At 36.1% G+C, this 18,841-nt stretch overlaps 1 protein-coding gene across 1 annotated transcript in view; it reads left to right on the top strand.

The window, feature by feature from the left end:
- The window catches only part of LOC149837375 (uncharacterized), a 47,356-nt gene extending 29,310 nt beyond the window's left edge, over positions 1–18,046 (top strand). Inside the window, exon 5 of the mRNA XM_090006000.1 lies at positions 17,590–18,046. Within this exon, the coding sequence (XP_089862126.1) occupies positions 17,590–17,619 (30 nt within the window). The 3' untranslated portion in view covers positions 17,620–18,046. The remainder of the gene's footprint in view (positions 1–17,589) is intronic.
- Positions 18,047–18,841: the final 795 nt, after the last annotated feature.

The raw sequence follows: 18,841 nt of genomic DNA, 5'->3' as shown, positions 1-18,841 counted from the left end.
CTCAACGGAAGTATGTTCTTGACTTACTAAAGGAAACAAGAATGTTGGGAGTCAAACCAGCAAATATTCCCATGGACCATAAAGTTCAGTTGTTTGAAGAAGGGTCAAAACCGGTTGATAGCAAAAGCTATCGCTCCCTAGTAGGGAAGCTACTGTATGTAACTGTGACCAGGCCGGATATTGCTTTAGCAGTAAGCAAAGTTAGTCAGTTTATGGACAAACCAACTGAGGTACACTGGAATGCAACTATTATGATTCTCAGATATCTAAAATCTTCTCCTGGAAAGGGGTTATTGTTCAGGAAAGGTGGAACTCTGCAGATAGTGGTCTATTCTGATATTGACTATGCAGGATCTATAGTGGATAGAAAATCTACCACAGGATTCTGTGTGTTTCTGGGAGACAACTTGATTTCTTGGAGAAGTAAGAAACAAAATGTGGTTTCTAGGTCGAGTGCAGAATCAGAATATCGGGATATGGCCCAAACAATTGCTGAATTGATGTTTGTTCGTACTGTTTTTCATGATCTTCAGGTGAAGGTTTCCTCTCCTATGACCATGATGTGTGGTAACAAGGCTGCAACATATATAGCAAACAATCCTATCTTTCATAAGAGAATAAAGCACATTGAGGTTGATTGCCACTATGTAAGAGATATGGTTCAAGCTAGACATATCACTATCAAATATCTAAAGTCGGAAGATCAAGTTGCATATATGTTTACAAAACCCCTTGCTAGACCAAATTTCTCAAAATGTTGTGACAAGCTGAACATGATTGATATCTATGCTCCAGCTTGAGGGGGAGTGTTGAGAGTAGGTGGTTTAAGTTTAAACCTTCTTAGTTTGGAGGTTATTTGAAAGTTTTATTAAATAAGGGACTTAGATGTAATTTATTATTTTGGCCTCTATTTAATATAGAGAGAGCCCTAATGTTAATTAACGAGTTTCTCTACATGTGCAGCCGTCTCTCTCTCTACCTAGGGTGTGGTGCATCCTTCTACAAAAACAATAATGTTACATTCGATTTTTGCAATGCATAGAACTAAAACAAGAGCAACACATGCTCGAGGCTCACATAGCTCAGGGTGATCCATTTGATCGACAATGCATTCATATGCAAAAATCCTCAATCATATGCCATTATACATTACTTTCACATGTTTTTCAATGCACATTCATGTATGCAACTTTTGAGATGTCCACGAAACATTAATAATACCCATATGCATGTGCGTGCATTCACATAGTCATGTCAATTTCATGCTTTCATTCAATTTTGCATGCTCCTGTCAAATGCATATCCATGTCATATGTAATGCTTTCGCACACACGCACTTTAATCACACCCGTGAGTACTCAAGTAATGGCGCACATGCCAAATGCATCAATTTAATATATGCATAAACATATAGGCATAAGGTGCAGCCTTGAAATGTTGCTTTGATAAACCATGATATGTCAAACACAAGAAAATGAAACCTATTTTACTTTTAAATGCATTGGACTGAATGTCATATAAGAAGAAAATCTGGAAATTTACAAGGATAACTGAAATTTTCATATGCTATCAACAAGAAAAAAAAACCATTCATTAGCATGTATTTAAACACACCCACCTAACAGGAAATCTGATTTTTTTTTATACATGCCCAGCCAACTACTCAGCTGGGCTTGGCTGCCCACAAGGCTCGGCAAGTCAGGCCAGCCGAATTGGATTCTGCTGGTCTGATAGCCAGCACACAGAAAAAAAGTATAAACTTTTTTTTGTGTGTAAGCCGCTGCCAACACACAGCCGACTGGCTGTGCCCTGATCCAGTCCAGCCGACTGAGTCGGCTGGGCCTGGCAGGGCACTACAGTGCACAGGGTGGGCCTGTGCAACACTTGCCATAGCCTGGCAGTCAGCCGAGTGTCACTCGACTGGCTGCCAGCCGGCCCATGCCAAAAAAAGTACTTTTTTTTTTAAGTTTACCCAGGCCGTGTGGCTGACCTGGCAAGGTCTGCCAGGCCTGCACCAGCCCAGCCACTAGGCTGGGCTGGGCAGGACCCAGACCGGTCCCTGCCGAGCCACCTGGACCTAAACGAACTACAAAAAAAAGTTTTTGTATAGCCTGCTAAAGGAAACATGCATGCAGATTTTGTTTTTTGAACTCCAAATGTGTATGTGTATGCTCATACAACTTAATCACGCATGCTTCTCAACAACAACCACGATTTTATAGAATTTCGGTTTAGGTATGAATCTATCAACAAGTTAAATTACAAAATACATGCTAGTACATATTATTGCACCCCATTGCAATCATTATACATGCACCAACCCTGGACCATATTTGCACACGTTATAAATGTGGCAAATCTGTCCCGATTTAGGGATCCTCAATTACAAACATTAAGCTATGTATTTTTCCCGAAATAAACTTAAAAAATAATGCAAATACATTAATCTTAACCATGGATCTTAGGGTACACATTTAGATTTACCTTTTCACATGGATCTTAGGGTAAACATTTAGATTTTTCCCGAAATAAATCATTTGTCGTTATCTATGTCACACGGACTCGGCTAGGGGGTCGACGCACCCTCGTCGACACGCCCCGACACGGGTGTGGCTTCAAACACGGGGCGGACATGATCAACCAAGTGTCGGACTCGGTCAATGCACTGGGGCCGAGTCCGTCCACATTTTGGACTCGGTCAACTTTGATCGAGTCTATTTGTGTCCATTTTAGGGTAAAAAACTAAAAAACAAATCGATTTTTTTATTATATATATATATATATATATATATATATATATATATATATATATATATATATATATATATATATATATATATATATATATATATAGTCGAGTCCCCATGTCCAAAATTTTTGAAATTGCGCCGCACCCGCACCTGCACCCATGTGACATAGGTCGTTATTACTTTTGACCTAAAACTAATAATGATAATTAATGTGTGGTTATTACTTTTTTTCAACATTTGTCATTTTTCGGAAGTAATAAAGATAAAGTCATTATTACTCACCCTTTTGTCGTTATTACCTTTTTGAAATATCCTGCATTTTGGCTGTCGGCAAGCTTTAAAAATGCGCACCCAGGCTCATTTTTGTCTATTTTTGACAGCCAAGGACACCCCTTTCTCTTAATGACATTTATTAAAACCAAATCCTATCCCTTAAACACCTCCCTTTAAGAAAATGTAATCCTCAAACAAACTTCAAATGCTTCTTCACGAATAAACTCTCTCAAGAACCACAAAGGTTCACACACAAATCCAACACTTAAGAACCACTAGGGTTCACACACAAAATACTTAAAAGAGAGATTCCAAATGGAAAAGTGAAGAATTGATTTCATTTAAGTGGGACAAAACCCATATACCAAAGATTAAGATACGGGGTAACTCCCCATATATATACACAAAAAGAGAGGGTAAGGGAGAGCCGTTGGACACTCCAACGGCTCTAAATAGAGCCATTGGAGTGTCCAACGACTCTCTTAGCTTTTGCTTTTTGACTTGGTAAAAAAGCAAAAGGTCTATATTATGTCCAAGCTTTTGCTTTTTGACAAGTCAAAAAGCAAAATGTCCAAAAATGAAAAATAAACAAAAAAGTAAAAACCGAACTAACCTATGCTATTGTAACTAAACTGAGAAAAAAGATTACATATTATGAGATATTTACATATGAGATTATCTATGAGATTACAATTTTTAACACCCCCCCTCAAACTTACGGTTGAACAACCGAAAGTTTGTCCAAGAGAAAGTGAAATCGAGTAGCAAGCGGTTTGGTAAAGAAATCTGTCAGTTGAAGTTCTGAGGAGACATAGAGAAGATCAATGGTGCCTTGTAGAAATTCCTCATGTACATAGTGGCAGTCCATTTCGATATGTTTGGTTCGTTCGTGGAATGTCCGATTGCTGACAATGTAAATAGAACTTTTATTGTCATAACATAGTCGTGATGCACTTGTACTTGTAACACCATATCATGAAGTAGTCGTCTCAACCAGACCACTTCCATGGTGGTGGTAGCCATGGCTCTGTACTCGGCTTCAGTAGACGAAAGAGAGACCTTTTGTTGCTTCTTACACCTCTATGAGATCAATGACTCTCCAAGGAACACACACAGTCCGGTAGTTGAGTATTGATCACCTCCCTAATCTGCACCAGTATAAACAACTAATTCTAGTGTGGAAGAAGTTGACAAAAATAGTCCTCTAAAAATAGAAGTTTTAATATATCTAATAATGCGTAACATAACTCCCATATGAACAGAGGTGGGGGCATGCTGAAATTGACTTGTTGTGTGAACAACATGTGCAATGTCAGGTCTTGTGATGGAGAGGTAAGACAACGCCCCAACAAGTTGTCTATAATGTATTGAGTTCTCAAGAGGTTCCCCATCGTCAATTTTCATTTTAATGTTCACAACTTCAGGAGTATCAAAGTGTTTGTCATCTGTGATTCCTGACCTGTCAATAATATCAAGAGCAAATTTAGATTGAGTTAGTAAATAACCTCTAGGAGAATAAGCTACTTCAATACCAAGAAATTTTTTTAAAAAACATAAATCATTCATTTCAAAGTTGGTTTTGAGATTTTTTTTGATATTTTCAACACCCTGTTTATCACTTCATGTGATGATCATGTCGTCCACATAGAGAAGAAGAATGATGAATTCTACATTAGATTTCTTAATAAACAAAGCTGTATCAGTAAGATAAAATTGAAATCCAAAATCAAGCATAACCTTAGTGAATTTATCATACTAAGCCTTTGGGGCTTGCTTAAGACCATATAAGGCCTTATGTAACCGAAAAGATTTTCCTTGAGGAACTTCAATGCCAGAAGGTGGTTCCATATAGACTTCTTCGGCTAGACTTTCATTGAGAAATGCATTTTTGACATCCATTTGAAAGATATGTCATTTCTTTATGGAGGCAAGGGCTATTAGAGTTCTTACGGTAGTCATTCTAGCGACTTATGCAAAGGTTTCTTCGTAATCTATTCTATATTCTTGGGAATAGCCTTTGGTGACTAGTCGAGCTTTAAATCGTTCATGAGTGCCATCACTCTTAGTTTTAACTTTGTATACCCATCGACATCCTATGGGCTTTTTTCCAGGTGGAATATCTTGAATAGTTCAATTGTTTGCCTTTTACAAGGCATTTAACTCGGTTGTCATAGCTTCGACCCATTCTGAATGTTCTTTTGCTATATTATAGTTTGAAGGTTCTATATAGGAGTGCAATAGGGCAATATATGCTTGATGTTTTGGTGAAAAAGATTCATAGGATACAAATTTTTCGGCACCTTTGACACCCTAGATGATTTTCTAGTTTCTATTTGATCTTGCGCATTAATATATTTTTCTAGAGCACAAGGTTCTTCTAGATTTCCTCGCATGAAGTATTGAATGTAGTCTGGATGAGATGTTTCAACATTGATTATACTATTTTGATCTTCTTGATCAACTTCTTCTTCATTAATTTCTAGAACTATGTCCAACAAGGAGTATTTATCAACCTCTCTAGGGTTTTTAGTTTAAAAAAAATTGTTTTCTAAGAAAGATACATTTTGTGACACATATAACTTCCTAGTTCTGAGATCAAGGCAGCTATAGCCTTTCTGATTGCTTGCATAACCAAAGAATGCACAAGGAATGGCCCGGGGGAAAAGCTTGTCATTTTTATTGGAGAAAACAAAACATTTGCAACCAAATACTCTTAATCGCAAATAATTTGGAATTTGTTTAAAAAGTTTTTCACGATGGCATTTTATTAGTGAGATATATTGCGGTTAGAGTAGCTTTGGCCCAAAATTTTTTGGGAACTTGATGAGTAATGAGCAAAGTTGTTGTTTCTATAATGTGTCTATGTTTTCGTTCTGCTAAACCATTTTGCTGTGAGGTATATGAGCATGACTTTTGATGTAAAATACCATGTAGATTTAAGTAATCACTAAATTCTTTTGATAAATACTCTCCCTCTGAATCAGTGCGAAATATAGACACTTCATTCTTAAATTGGTTCTTAACTAGTTTATGAAATATTTGAAAATGTAACAATACTTCGGATTTATGTTTGAGAAAATAAATCCAGGTATGTCTTATAAAATCATCTACAAAAATGACGTAGTATGAAAACCCTCATTCTGATATGATAGGTGCATGACCCCATATATCTGAATGTACTAACTCAAGAGGTCGAGATGAGATAAAATTTCTTTCTTGAAAGGTTAATCTCTTCATTTTTCCAAGAATACATTTTTCACATTTAAATGTCTAAGAATTACAAAAGTTTTCTATATTTGGAAAAAAATGAATTTTGGATATGTTAGGATGACCAAGTCTCTTGTGCCATAAATCCAAGTTCATTTTATGAATATTACAACAAAACCTATTCTTGAGAATTTCTAAAAAATCCATATAGTATATGCCTCATTCTCTATGGCCTGAAATGAGATGATGATCTTCCAAACACGAGCCGAGATTCAAAATGATGTCTTAACAAGACATTTAAGCATAACCCTTAAGAAGGGTATAAAGGAAACAAAAGGAAAGAAATATTCTTTTATTGAACAAAGAGAATGCAATGCTTAATAAGCATTTTTCAATGTAATACAAGAGGGCCTGAACCCCTATATATACACTGTATGAGAGACTCAATAGAGTCGTTGGACTCATTCCAACGACTCTAAATAGGGCTGTTGGATTGGAGTCCAACAACTCTATTGCTAGTCAAGTCTTAACTAAGACTTGACTAGTTATGTCATTCTAGTTCAAATTGAACTAGATGACAAAAAACAAAAAAATAAACAGAAAAATAAACATACAGAAAAAGAAAAGAAAAAATATTATTTATATATATATAATATTATTATTATATATATGTTTACAAATTTACATTTTAACACTCCCCCTCAAACTTACGGTACAATGAGCGAAAGTTTGTCTAAGAGAAAGTGAAATCGGGGAGCAGTGAGAGGCTTTGTAAAGAAGTCTGCTAACTGATATTCTGAAGTAACATATGACAGATCAATTGTCCCATGTAGATATTACTCTCCGACGTAGTGACAATCCATTTCGATGTGTTTGGTGCGTTCGTGGAATGTTCTGTTACTTGTAATGTAGATCGCACTTTTGTTGTCACAATACATCAGTGAGGCTTTTGTTGCTTCAGCTCCCATGTCAGCAAGCAGTCGTCGGAGCCAAACTACTTCTATGGTCGTGGTTGTCACGGCTCTGTATTCAGCTTCGGTGGGTGATAGAGATACCTTATGCTGCTTTTTGCACCTCCACGAGATTAACGATTCACCTAAAAAGACACAAAAACCAGTGGTTGAGTGTCTGTTATTGGGATCACCTCCCCAATCGGCATTAGTATATGCAAGTAAATCAAGAGAGGAGGAAGAAAACAAAAAAAGTCCTCGTGAAAGGGAGGACTGGATGTATCTGATAATACGTATGACTGCTCCCATATGAACAGAAATAGGAGCATGTTGAAACTGACTTGCTGTGTGAACAACATGTGCTATATATGGTCTGATAATGGATAGATAGGAAAGTGCCCCGACAAGCTGTCTGTAAGGAGTAGGATCAACAAGAAGTTCTCCATCATCAATCTTCATTTTAACATTAACAACTTCTGGAGTGTCTACTTTCTTACCATCAGTAATACCAGACCTGAAAACAATGTCAAAAGCAAATTTAGTCTAAGATAATAAATATCTTCTAGGAGAATAAGCAATTTCAATGCCTAAAAAATATCTCAATAAGCCTAAATCAGTCATTTCAAAATGAGATTTAAGAAGTGTTTTGATCTATTTAACTCCCTGTTTATCGCTTCCAATGATGATCATATCATCCACATAAAGAAGAAGCACAATGTTTTCTGCATCAGAATTCTTAACAAACAAAGCAGTGTTAGTTAAACAGAATTGAAAACCAATATCAATCATAACACGACTAAACCTATCATACTAAGCCTTTAATGCTTGTTTAAGTACATAAAGAGCTTTTTCTAAGCGAAGGGCTTTACCGTTAGGAATACTTAGACCAGGAGGGAGTTCCATGTATACTTCAACTAGCTTTCCATTTAAGAAAACATTTTTGACATCCATTTGAAAAATGAACCATTTCTTGATAGAGGCTAATGCAATTATGGTTCTGACAGTTGTCATACGAGCCACAGGAGCAAAGGTTTCTTCATAATCAATGTCATATTCTTGGGCATAACCTTTGGCTACTAATCGGGCTTTATATCTTTCAAGAGTGCCATCACTCTTGGTTTTAATTTTATAAATCCATCGACATCCTATAGTTTTCTTTCCTAGAGGAAGATCTTGAATAGTCCATGTAGAAGCCTTTTTTAGTGCATCTAATTCAGCTTTCATGGCTTCTATCCATTTGACATCATTTTTTGCTTGGAGATATGTAGATGGTTCTTCATATGAGTGAATTAATGCAATGACTGCCCTATATGTAGGAGAGAAGGACTCGTATGACACAAACTTTCATGGAGGCCCTGAGACTTTGGATGACCGTCTAGTTGGAATGTGAGAATATTTTTCAAGTGCACATGGAGGATTAGACCCTTGTCGCCTGGAATATTGGATACTGGTGTCTCTATGAACTTCTTCATTATCAACATTATGATCAAGATCAATAATTCCTTGATCCTTATCAAAGTTATAATCAAGATCATATTCATCAGATTTTGATGTCAGATCTAATAAAAAAGAGTACTCAGTGTCATCCTTTGGTTTTTCAAAATCAAAGAAGCTCTCTTTTTCGAGAAAGAAAACATTTCTAGACACATAATCTATTATTTTTGAGGTCAAAACACCTATAACCTTTATGATTTTTAGCATATCCTAGAAAAGCACAGAAAATCGCACGAGGGGAAAGCTTATTATTTTTGTCGGTAAATATGAAACATTTGCATCCAAATATTCTCAGTCTAGAGTAGTCTGGAGAAACGTTCATAAGTTTTTCAATGTGAGTGATATTTTGTAAAGAAGCGGATGACATCCCATTAATCATATATGTAGCAGTTAAGGCAGCTTCTGCCTAAAAGTCTTTAGGGACTTGATTTGTTATTAATAAAGTCCTAATGGTTTCCATAATATGACGATGTTTACGTTCTGTCAGCCCATTTTTTTGAAGTGTATAAGGACAAGATCTTTGATGTGCGATGTCATGTGACCTAAGATAATTTTTAAAATCTGTGGATAAAAACTCTCCCCCTGAATCTGTACGAAAAATGGTAATATCATTTTGAAACTTGTTTTTAACCATTTTATGAAATGTTTAAAAGTATGAAAATACTTCAGACTTATGTTTAAGAAAGTAAATCCATGTATGTCGAGCGAAATCATCAACAAAAATAACATAGTAAGCAAATCCTCTTTTAGAAATTACTGGTGTAGGACCCAAACATCCGAGTGTACTAATTCAAGTGGTCTTGAAGAAAAAAATGTTCTGTTTTGAAATGGTAATCTTTTTATTTTGCCAAGAATACAATCTTTACAGTCAAATGATTCAAAGTTACAAAATTTTCCTAGATTTGGAAAAAGTTGGATTTTGGCTATATGTGGATGACCAAGTCTCTTATGCCACAGATCCAACTCATTTTTCTGAATATTATAGCAAAAAGCATTCTTCGGCATTTTAAAAAAATCCATGTAATAGAGTCCTGCTTCTCTATGGCCTTCCCCAATCAGCTTGCCTTACTGACGATCCTGTATCCAATAACTATGAGAAGAAAAAGAAATATTACACCCATAGTCAGAAATTTGAGATACAGATAAAAGATTTAAATTCAATTTGGGAACATATCTAATTTCTGAAATAGATTTTTTTTTGTTTTATAGATTTTTTCAAAATTTCCTATTCCTTCTATTTCAAGAGAAGTCCCATCGGCTGTAAAGACCTTTGACACACTTGTTTTGTTTTAAACACATTCGGATAGACTTTGATTATTTGGAGTCATATGAAAAGATGCACCAGAGTCAAGGAGCCAAGAAATTTTACCTGGATCGGAAAAAGATGAGGCTGCTGCGCCGGTTGAAGCTTCAGATGAAGAAGAAACACTTTTGATGAGAGGCTGAAGAATCTCCATTAGTTGGGCTATGGAAACTGGTGCATCTTGATCTTTGGGATCCGATCCAGCAATTGCAGCTCTGGGACATTGTGGCCTGTAGTGTCCTGGTTCATGACAATGATGACAAATAACTTTCTTCTTGTCATAGTCACCATTTTGATGATTGAAGTGAGGAGGTCTATAAGATCGAACATGATTCCCTGGTCAAGACACAGCTAGAACAAAATCATCTTCAGTTTTAGAAGAACCTTTTCAGAGATGATTTTCTTCCATTATTAATTCTTCAATAGTTTCAACAATAGAAAAAATTTTTTTCTGGTGAAGGAGGGCCGATTTAATGGTTTCAAATTCCGCCCTCAAACCAGTTAGAAACTGGTAAAAATGTTCAACATCGAGTTGTTTCTGACGAAGCTCGATGTCTTCGGCACAATGCCACTTAGGTTTTAAGAGGGAAAGTTCTTCCCAAAGTTCGGACAAACCATTGTAATATTCACGAATAGTTTTGTCTCCTTTGATCATCATTCGAACCTTTTTTTGGAGATTGCACACGTGTGCAATATCTTTAAGGGAATACATATTCTTAAGGTATTCCCATGCCTTATCGGCATAATCAAACTTGGCAAGACTTGAGCATTTTTTAATGTCAATGCTATTAATAAGCCATGACATTATCTTCGCATGAGATATTCTCCACTCTTTCCATTTTTTCTCGTAAGAGGCTAGAGTCTTGATTTTCTTTTCTTCCGATAGAGGAACCTCTTTATCTCCCTTCTTTTTAGTAAGTGATAGCTTAGGTTCCGAATCAGAACCATCTACAATCCCTCATAGGCCTTTTCCCCATATATGGTGCTTCATGATTGAAGTCCATGTTACATAGTTTGTATCGCTCAATTTCATAGGCATGATGGTGACTTTATCATTGTCATCCATCGATTACAAGGAGAGAGAAAAAATAGGGATAGAAGAAAAACAAGAAGAGAAGTGAGAAAAAGAAAGAGATACAATACAAGACGTGAAATCTTTTGTAACGAAGTGATAAAACACTTCTTCTTCAAGTGGCGAACACTTTTAAAAGCGGGCACGGAAACGGAGGTAGCAAGATGTAGAATCTTTCCCAACGAAGTGATAAAACACTTCTTCAAGTAACGAACACTTTTGCAAGCAGGCATGGAAACCGAGGCAGCAAGATGTAGAATCTTTCCCAACGAAGTGATAAAACACTTCTTCTTCTTCAAGTGATAAACACTTTTGCAAGTGGGCACATAAATCGATGCAACTTTTCTTCAAGGACTAATACTTTCGCGGCTCTGATACCATGAAATGAGATGATGATCTTCCAAACACGAGTTGAGATTCGAAATGATGTCTTAACAAGACATTTAAGCTATACCCTTAAGAAGGGTATAAAGGGAACAAAAGGAAAAAACATTCTTTTATTGAACAAAGAGAATGCAATGCTTAAGAAGCATTTTTCAATGTAATACAAGAGGGGCTGAACCCCTATATATACACAGTATGAGAGAGGGAGAGTATGAGAGACTCAATAGAGTCGTTGGACTCATTCCAACGGCTCTAAATAGAGTTGTTGGACTGGAGTCCAACAACTCTATTGCTAGTCAAGTCTTAACTAAGACTTGACTAGTTGTCATTGTAGTTCAAATTGAACTAGATGACAAAAAACAAAAAAAAATAGAAAAAGAAAAATACAGAAAAAGAAAAAAATTATTATTTATATATTATAATAATATTATTATATATATATGTTTACAAATTTACATTTTAGCATGACCTTCCCCAATCAGCTTCCCTGAGTGGTGATCTTGCACTTGGCAACCATGAGAATAGAATGAAACGTTATATCCATGGTCAGATAATTGAGAAACGGATAAGAGATTGAGATTCAATTTTTGAATATATCTAATTTGAGGAATATGAAATCCTTTTAAGTTTTGAGAAGTTTTTTCAAAGTTCCCTATTGCTTTAATTTCTAGTGATGTTCCATCAACAGTAAAAACATTGAACCCATTTGAGTTATGACATTCAGATAGTATTTCAATATTCGAAGTTATACGAAAAGAAGCACCTGAGTCAAGAAGCCATAGAGTTTTACCTGGATCAGAAGTGCTAACTGAAGAGACTGCAACTCCCGTAGATGAAGACGCTCCCTTAAGTAGAGGTCCAAGAGCTTCCACCAATTGTGCCAGAGACATGCTTCCAATGAAAGATTCACTTGATTCTTGTGGTGGTTCGACGATTGCGTCCTTTTTCTCATAGGGCCTTTTTAATTTTGGGCAATGGTTTTTTACATGTCTCGGTTCACGACAATAGTAGCAAATGATTTTTCTTCTCTCAAAATCATTTCTTTATTTTTCAGCATTTTCCCTTCCATAGTTAGGAGGTTTGTATGTCCTGACATAGTTTTCGGGTTTCGAGACAGCTAGAACTGAGTCATCATCATTCTTGGAGATTCTACTTTTGAGTCTATTTTCTTTCATACTTAACTCCTCTACTGTGTCTTTTATTGAAAGCACTTTTCCACGATAAAGGAGGATAGACTTAGTGGATTCAAATTCCGATCTTAATCCACTAATGAAATGAAAAAAGTGCCCCGCATTAATTTAGTTTTGGCGGAGTTCAATATCTTGTGGACAATGCCACTTTGGTTCAAGAAGAGCTAATTCTTCCCACAATTCCGACAAGCCATTATAATACTCCCTAATGCTCTTGTCTCCTTGAATCATATTTCTTACTTTAATTTGAAGATTGCACACATGTGCAATATCTTTAAGAGAATACATTCTCTTAAGATAGTCCCAAGCTTCATTTGCATGCTCAAATTTTTCTAAACTTGAGCATTTTCTTATACCAACACTTGAAATAAGCCAAGATATGATCTTGGCATGTCTCATACGCCATTCTTTTCACTTTTTCTCGTAAGTAGATATGGCCTTAACTCTTTCTACCTCCGTGAGAGGTATTTCCTTTTCTCCTTCGTCCTTCGTAAGAATTAGAGTAGGTTTCTCATCGATTCCATCTACTAATCCCCGTAAACCCTTCTCCCATATAAGATGCTTCATAATTGAAGCCCATGTGACATAGTTGGAATCATTTAGTTTGATGGGCTTAATGGTGCATTGTCGTCCATTTTACAATATTTGGAAAAAGAGATAAGAGGAAAAAGAAAAAAAATAAATAGAAGAATACTCTACCACAAATGGTGAGTACAAATATCCTGCAAGCTTTTTATGCCTTCACACGATCACCACTTCAAGAAGAATCACTTTTTTGCAAGAAACTTTTGTGACACGTTTCCCAATGCACCAAAAGAACTTATCTTGATTGCTTTAACCAAGCTCTGATAATATGTAAGAAAATGGAATCCTCAAACACTTCAAATGCTTCTTCACGAATAAACTCTCTCAAGAACCACAAAGGTTCACACACAAGGCAAACACTTAAAAGAATTACTAGGGTTCACACACAAAATACTCAAAAGAGAGATTCCAAATGAAAAAGTGAAGAATTGATTTCATTTAAGTGTGACAAAACCCACATACCAAAGATTAAGATACAATGGGGTAACTCCCCATATATATACACAAAAAGAGATGGCAAGGGAGAGTCGTTGGACACTCCAACGGCTCTAAATAGAGTCGTTGGAGTGTCCAACGACTCTCTTAGCTTTTGCTTTTTGACTTAGTCAAAAAGCAAAAGGTCTATATTATGTCCAAGCTTTTGCTTTTTGACTAGTCAAAAAGCAAATGGTCTATATTATGTCCAAAAATGAAAAATAAACTAAAAACTAAAAACCTAACTAACCTATGCTATTGTAACTAAACTGAGAAAAAAGATTACATATTATGGGATATTTGCATATGAGATTATCTATGAGATTACAATTTTTAACAAGATTGAATCTTAGCCCTAGGTTTGCATTATATATTTTAAACATGAGATTTTAAAACACAGAGATTAACTGCATGAGTTATTTAAGATGCATTAGAAATTGTTTTTTTTGGTAAATAAATATAATACCATTATTGTCATTTAACTCTGTCTCTCTTCCTAATTAATACCTTACCAAATACAATGCATCCATCAATTATAGTAATCAACTTTCCCAAAAGTAACGTTGGAAAGTGGTATGCACTGTGCTGACCTCTTTTCAAAAATCCAGTGTTACTGCTTTAAAACAGTTTTATTAATGATTTAAATTTTGAAACAAAAAATGAACCGGTTCATTTTTAAAGCTTCTTGGCCGAGTCTGATAGACTCGGACGACTCGTCCAGTTTTTAGCTGAATCAACCAAGTCAAAACATTGACCTGGCTGAGTTTAGTCCTTAACTGAGTCATACTGATTTCTTGACTCGGTTAGGGACCGATCCGTAATAACTTATTGACTCGTCGAGTTTGCCAACTATGCATTAGCTATTGGCCACCTGATTGGTCAGATTGTGCATGCAAGATCCAGTCCTAATCGCTTACCTTGGTTGGCCTTGGCCAACTTTCTTGGACAGCCTTAGCTATCCGACCTTGTCATGTGAGCTAAGTTTAGGTGAAGCTTAACATTCACTAACGGATCTCAGCTATTTCTTGTTGAGAGTTTTTTGTTGTGAGATTTCAGGGTCAGTGGTTTTTCTTGGAAAAAACTTGGCATTTAAAAGAATGAAAGATGTAAAAAAATAATAGAAACGATAAAAAATAATAGTTTTTAGTAGTATTTTCTTACAGAAATATAAAGAAACAATTATAAAAGTTTTTAAAATATAAAAGAATACAAAATCAGAAAAAATTATGCTTAAAGTAAATAAACATAAGTTTTTTTAAGTGTCATATGTCAAGATGCTGTCACGATACTTGTATTAGGGTGATATTTTGGAAAATATCATGGTATTTTCACATTTTTAGATTTTTTTTTCAAGAAAACATTAATATCACAATGTCTACCAAATCTTGGCAATATTGGTGACTATGAGTAGAATGCAACTCTAATTTTTTTATGGAACAGTTTGTGAAAGAGGAACATCAATGTTATGATACTTAAACTACTGGGAGTAAAATAATGAAATACTGAAAGGTCTGGTTTTCAAAGGAGGATCTTGCAGGAGACCTGAGAGAAGAAGCTGGCAGCCATGGTGTATATACTGTTTCTCTTGGTGAAAGGTGACACCTTTAGGAATTCATTTTATATAATGATGGCCTTAAGAAGGCAGCACAAACAGGTATTAAGATAATAAGCATGCACAACGTACCACTTATAAGTGGTATGACCAATGTCACATGGGTGCGGGTGCGACACGGGTGCGGCGCAATTTTAAAAATTTTGGACTCGGCTATATATATATATAATAATAATATATCCTGTGTGCATATATGTGGATATTGTCCTCTAAAGTTTGGCACCAGCATGAGTGTTTTTATAAATTTTGCAAATTGTACTTTTGCCCTTGCAGAAAGGGGGGTCCGGGGGCTCCCCCCGGCGCGGGTCCCACTGCACGGTCAGCGGGCGAGGGTCCAGGGAGGGGCGTAGGGAGGCAGCGCCCCCCGGAATTTTTTTTTCTGGGGCTTATGTTTGAGGCTTTGTTGCAAAAAATGTACATACTGCCAAGAAAAGGAAAAGATAGAAATGTCAAAATTTTTCAAAAAATTTGTCTGCACATAATTATGATGGTTATTTGTAGTGAACCATCCTTGACATGCATGGGCAGGGATCTCGCACCCAATTTGACAGGACAAGGAATCACATAATGAAGACTTTCAATTCCAGAAATCCCACCATAACAAAATCTTAACACAAAGTCCTTAATTTAACAAAACTACTAAAAGGTCCAACAGAGATTCCAGTTATTCTAGCGACATTTAACACAAAATGAGAGTAGCTTAAGAAAACCCAGTTCAACCAAAATAAGCGGTGACTCAGAAGCCCCATAAATGATTTTTTTTTTTTGTTTTTTACCTTAAAATGAACAATTTTTGGACTCGGTCAACATTGATCGAGTCCAAAAAAGGACAGACTCGGCCTCGACTCGTTGACCGAGTCTGACTCGACGTTGACCGAGTTCGAAGCCGCACCCGTGTCCGCACCTGTGTCGGGGCGTGTCGACTCGAGTGCGGCGCCTCCCTAGCCGAGTCCGTGTGACATAGGGTATGACATAAATGAACAAAAGAACAAAGAAAATTGTGCCACTAATAAGTGGCATCACCTAGTAATATTACATTTAACAAGAAATTACACTTAATGTCGTTGGTTCAGACACTCACCCTCAGGTTATCCATTATTTTTAAACCTGTACAACTTGTCTTTCAGGTGGCTTTGGTGTGCTTTCAATGAACCCTTTATGAAACCATCAGCAACCTGATTTTCAATACCAATAAATCTAGCATCATCTTCTACTTCCACTATTTCATGGATGAAACGTAAGTCAACTTGAAAATTCTTCAATTGACCATAGAGCATTGGATTAAATGCTAAAGTGATACATGCTTACTGTTACAATAGATTTTGGACCTATTTACCTTCATTATTACATAAACTCTTTATCCATATTACTTCTGCTATAGCTTGATATTCTTAGTGCTTGACATGACCCCATCACTATTCTCAGACGGACAATAATTTGACAGAACTATGTGAATTTGGGTCTCCTGCCAAGTCCACAGTAGTGAATCATATACAGACACATACATACATACATACATGCATGCATACATAAATACATAAAGAGAATGTTACCTTAAAATAAACACCTTGATGTGCATGTGTGTGTGTAGATCACATAACTGGAAAACTGCCATCAAGAATGCTCTTTCTTAAGTTGCTGTAACAAGAGAAATTGTTACCCATCATATGCCATCACTATAGCATACCTTCCTGATTGTTTCTGTTTATATTGTCATTTGACTTTATATAATTCAACATTTCTTCTTCAACCTTCAATTTTGTTGAAAATCAGGCAAATTTTGAGCTTGTAAGAATTATTACTTTCTAGTACCATATGGATTAGAGTAACGGCACTTGATGTTTTACTGTATGTAGCATCTGTAGTCTATATCAGATGGATGATGAGTGGTGAATGGTGCTCTACTTTTTTAATGTCGCATGGACTATTATGAATCTGGACGGTTTTGTAAGTTGTTCGTCGACAAATATGATGCGGTTGGATTTTCATTTTGAAATATTCAGTTTGTGTCTCTCCTTTTTTCCTTTTCTTTTTCTGAGGAAATACATATTTTCTTTTTCAAAAAGAATAGATCTTTGATCTGAAATAACATCTTAAGCTTGTGAACTATATGAACTATGACTGAAATTCTGCTTAGAGTTATAGAAGCTTTTGTTGCTTAATAAGCAACATTCATGAGAAATAATTGATGACTGGCATTTGTTGGACCAGCCATATATAAGAAAATCTGCTCATACATGCATCACTATCCATGTGCTTTTCAACTGCGATGCTAATTCTTGTTGGTTTTTTTAGCTGTTGACATCTCTGGTACGAAGGTGGTGATCTTCCATCTTTTCATGAATGAGTAGCCAGGCTTGTTGTTGTGACATGCACATGCTATGACTGTAAATTTTAGGGGGTTAGCATTCTCCATTTTTTTGTGGTGATTTCTAATTGTTTTGGCATGTGCCTTAGAACACAAGTATACTATTGCTGTAAATTCCTTCATCTTCTTGCTGAACAAGAGAGAATGTTGGCCACTGAGAGTGGTGCTGATGAGGTGTGCTTGCTCCTATTGGCTTTCAATTGTTTCAGCATATCAATGTAAGGCATTTATGCAGGCTGCCATACATACCAAATAGGTGGTCCTTCGGGAAATATTGAATAGGCAGCTGGACTTGGGAGAAGTACTATCATACGGTTAAGCATGGTAACAATTGGATGGGCTTCATTTTTCAAACATAATTATCCTTTATTTTTATTTTTCAAATATAATTTTCTTTTATTTCATTGACAACGTGAGCAATTCAATACGAGATCCATTGGTCTAGATGGCAAAGCCACTGTCCAACATTGAAGCCTGCTAGAAGGGTTACTTTCTAAAACTGTCCTACCTCTAAGGTCACAATTTACTTCATGAAAAAAAATATTTCCATGAAAAAACTTCTCTGAAACTGAAATCATCTGAGAAAAGGCTGGCATGTGGTGCTCTACGGTTCAGATTAAGCTAGAAATTCTTAAGTTCTCGAGTAGATCAAGGTCTCAATTGTTCTGTCTTTCATGCCTTGATGGTCTGCCGTTCCTAGGATTCTCGGTTTGTGCGACCCTTCTTATACTCAAGTGTCAAATCATATCTTGGAACTTGGAAATCCATTTCAGTTGGCTGGTGTTTGTAATCATTTGCGCCATGGTCAGCGGGCATGAAGTGCCTTCCCAATACATAAGGCAACTTTTCAATTTCCAACACGATTGCAAAGTCCATTGAATGGTGCATGGAATGAGTCATTTTTTCTTGATCCACTTGTGAAAGCGAAAGTATGTTTTTCTTTTTGAAATTGACGTGAAAAAAATAAGTCATTTTTGGATTTTTTTGGAAAGCCATGCAAAAATCAAGTTTGTTTCACCATTAGAAATGGGTTAGTAATATAACGTGTAGGTAAAAACTGGATTGAATTTAACCTTCGAAAAATGATAAAATGGTTTACTTCTCAAAATGCCTACCTATTCGACGAAATCCCTCGCATATTCAAAATCTCCAATTCTTGTCTTTTTTAAGATACGTATC

This window comes from Nuphar pumila, chromosome 5 (assembly GCF_984573655.1).
Source record: "Nuphar pumila chromosome 5, dmNupPumi1.hap1.1, whole genome shotgun sequence".
NCBI classification, from domain to species: Eukaryota; Viridiplantae; Streptophyta; class Magnoliopsida; order Nymphaeales; family Nymphaeaceae; genus Nuphar; species Nuphar pumila.
Note: the sequence above shows the minus strand (reverse complement) of the source record. Positions and strands in the feature narration are given on the sequence as shown.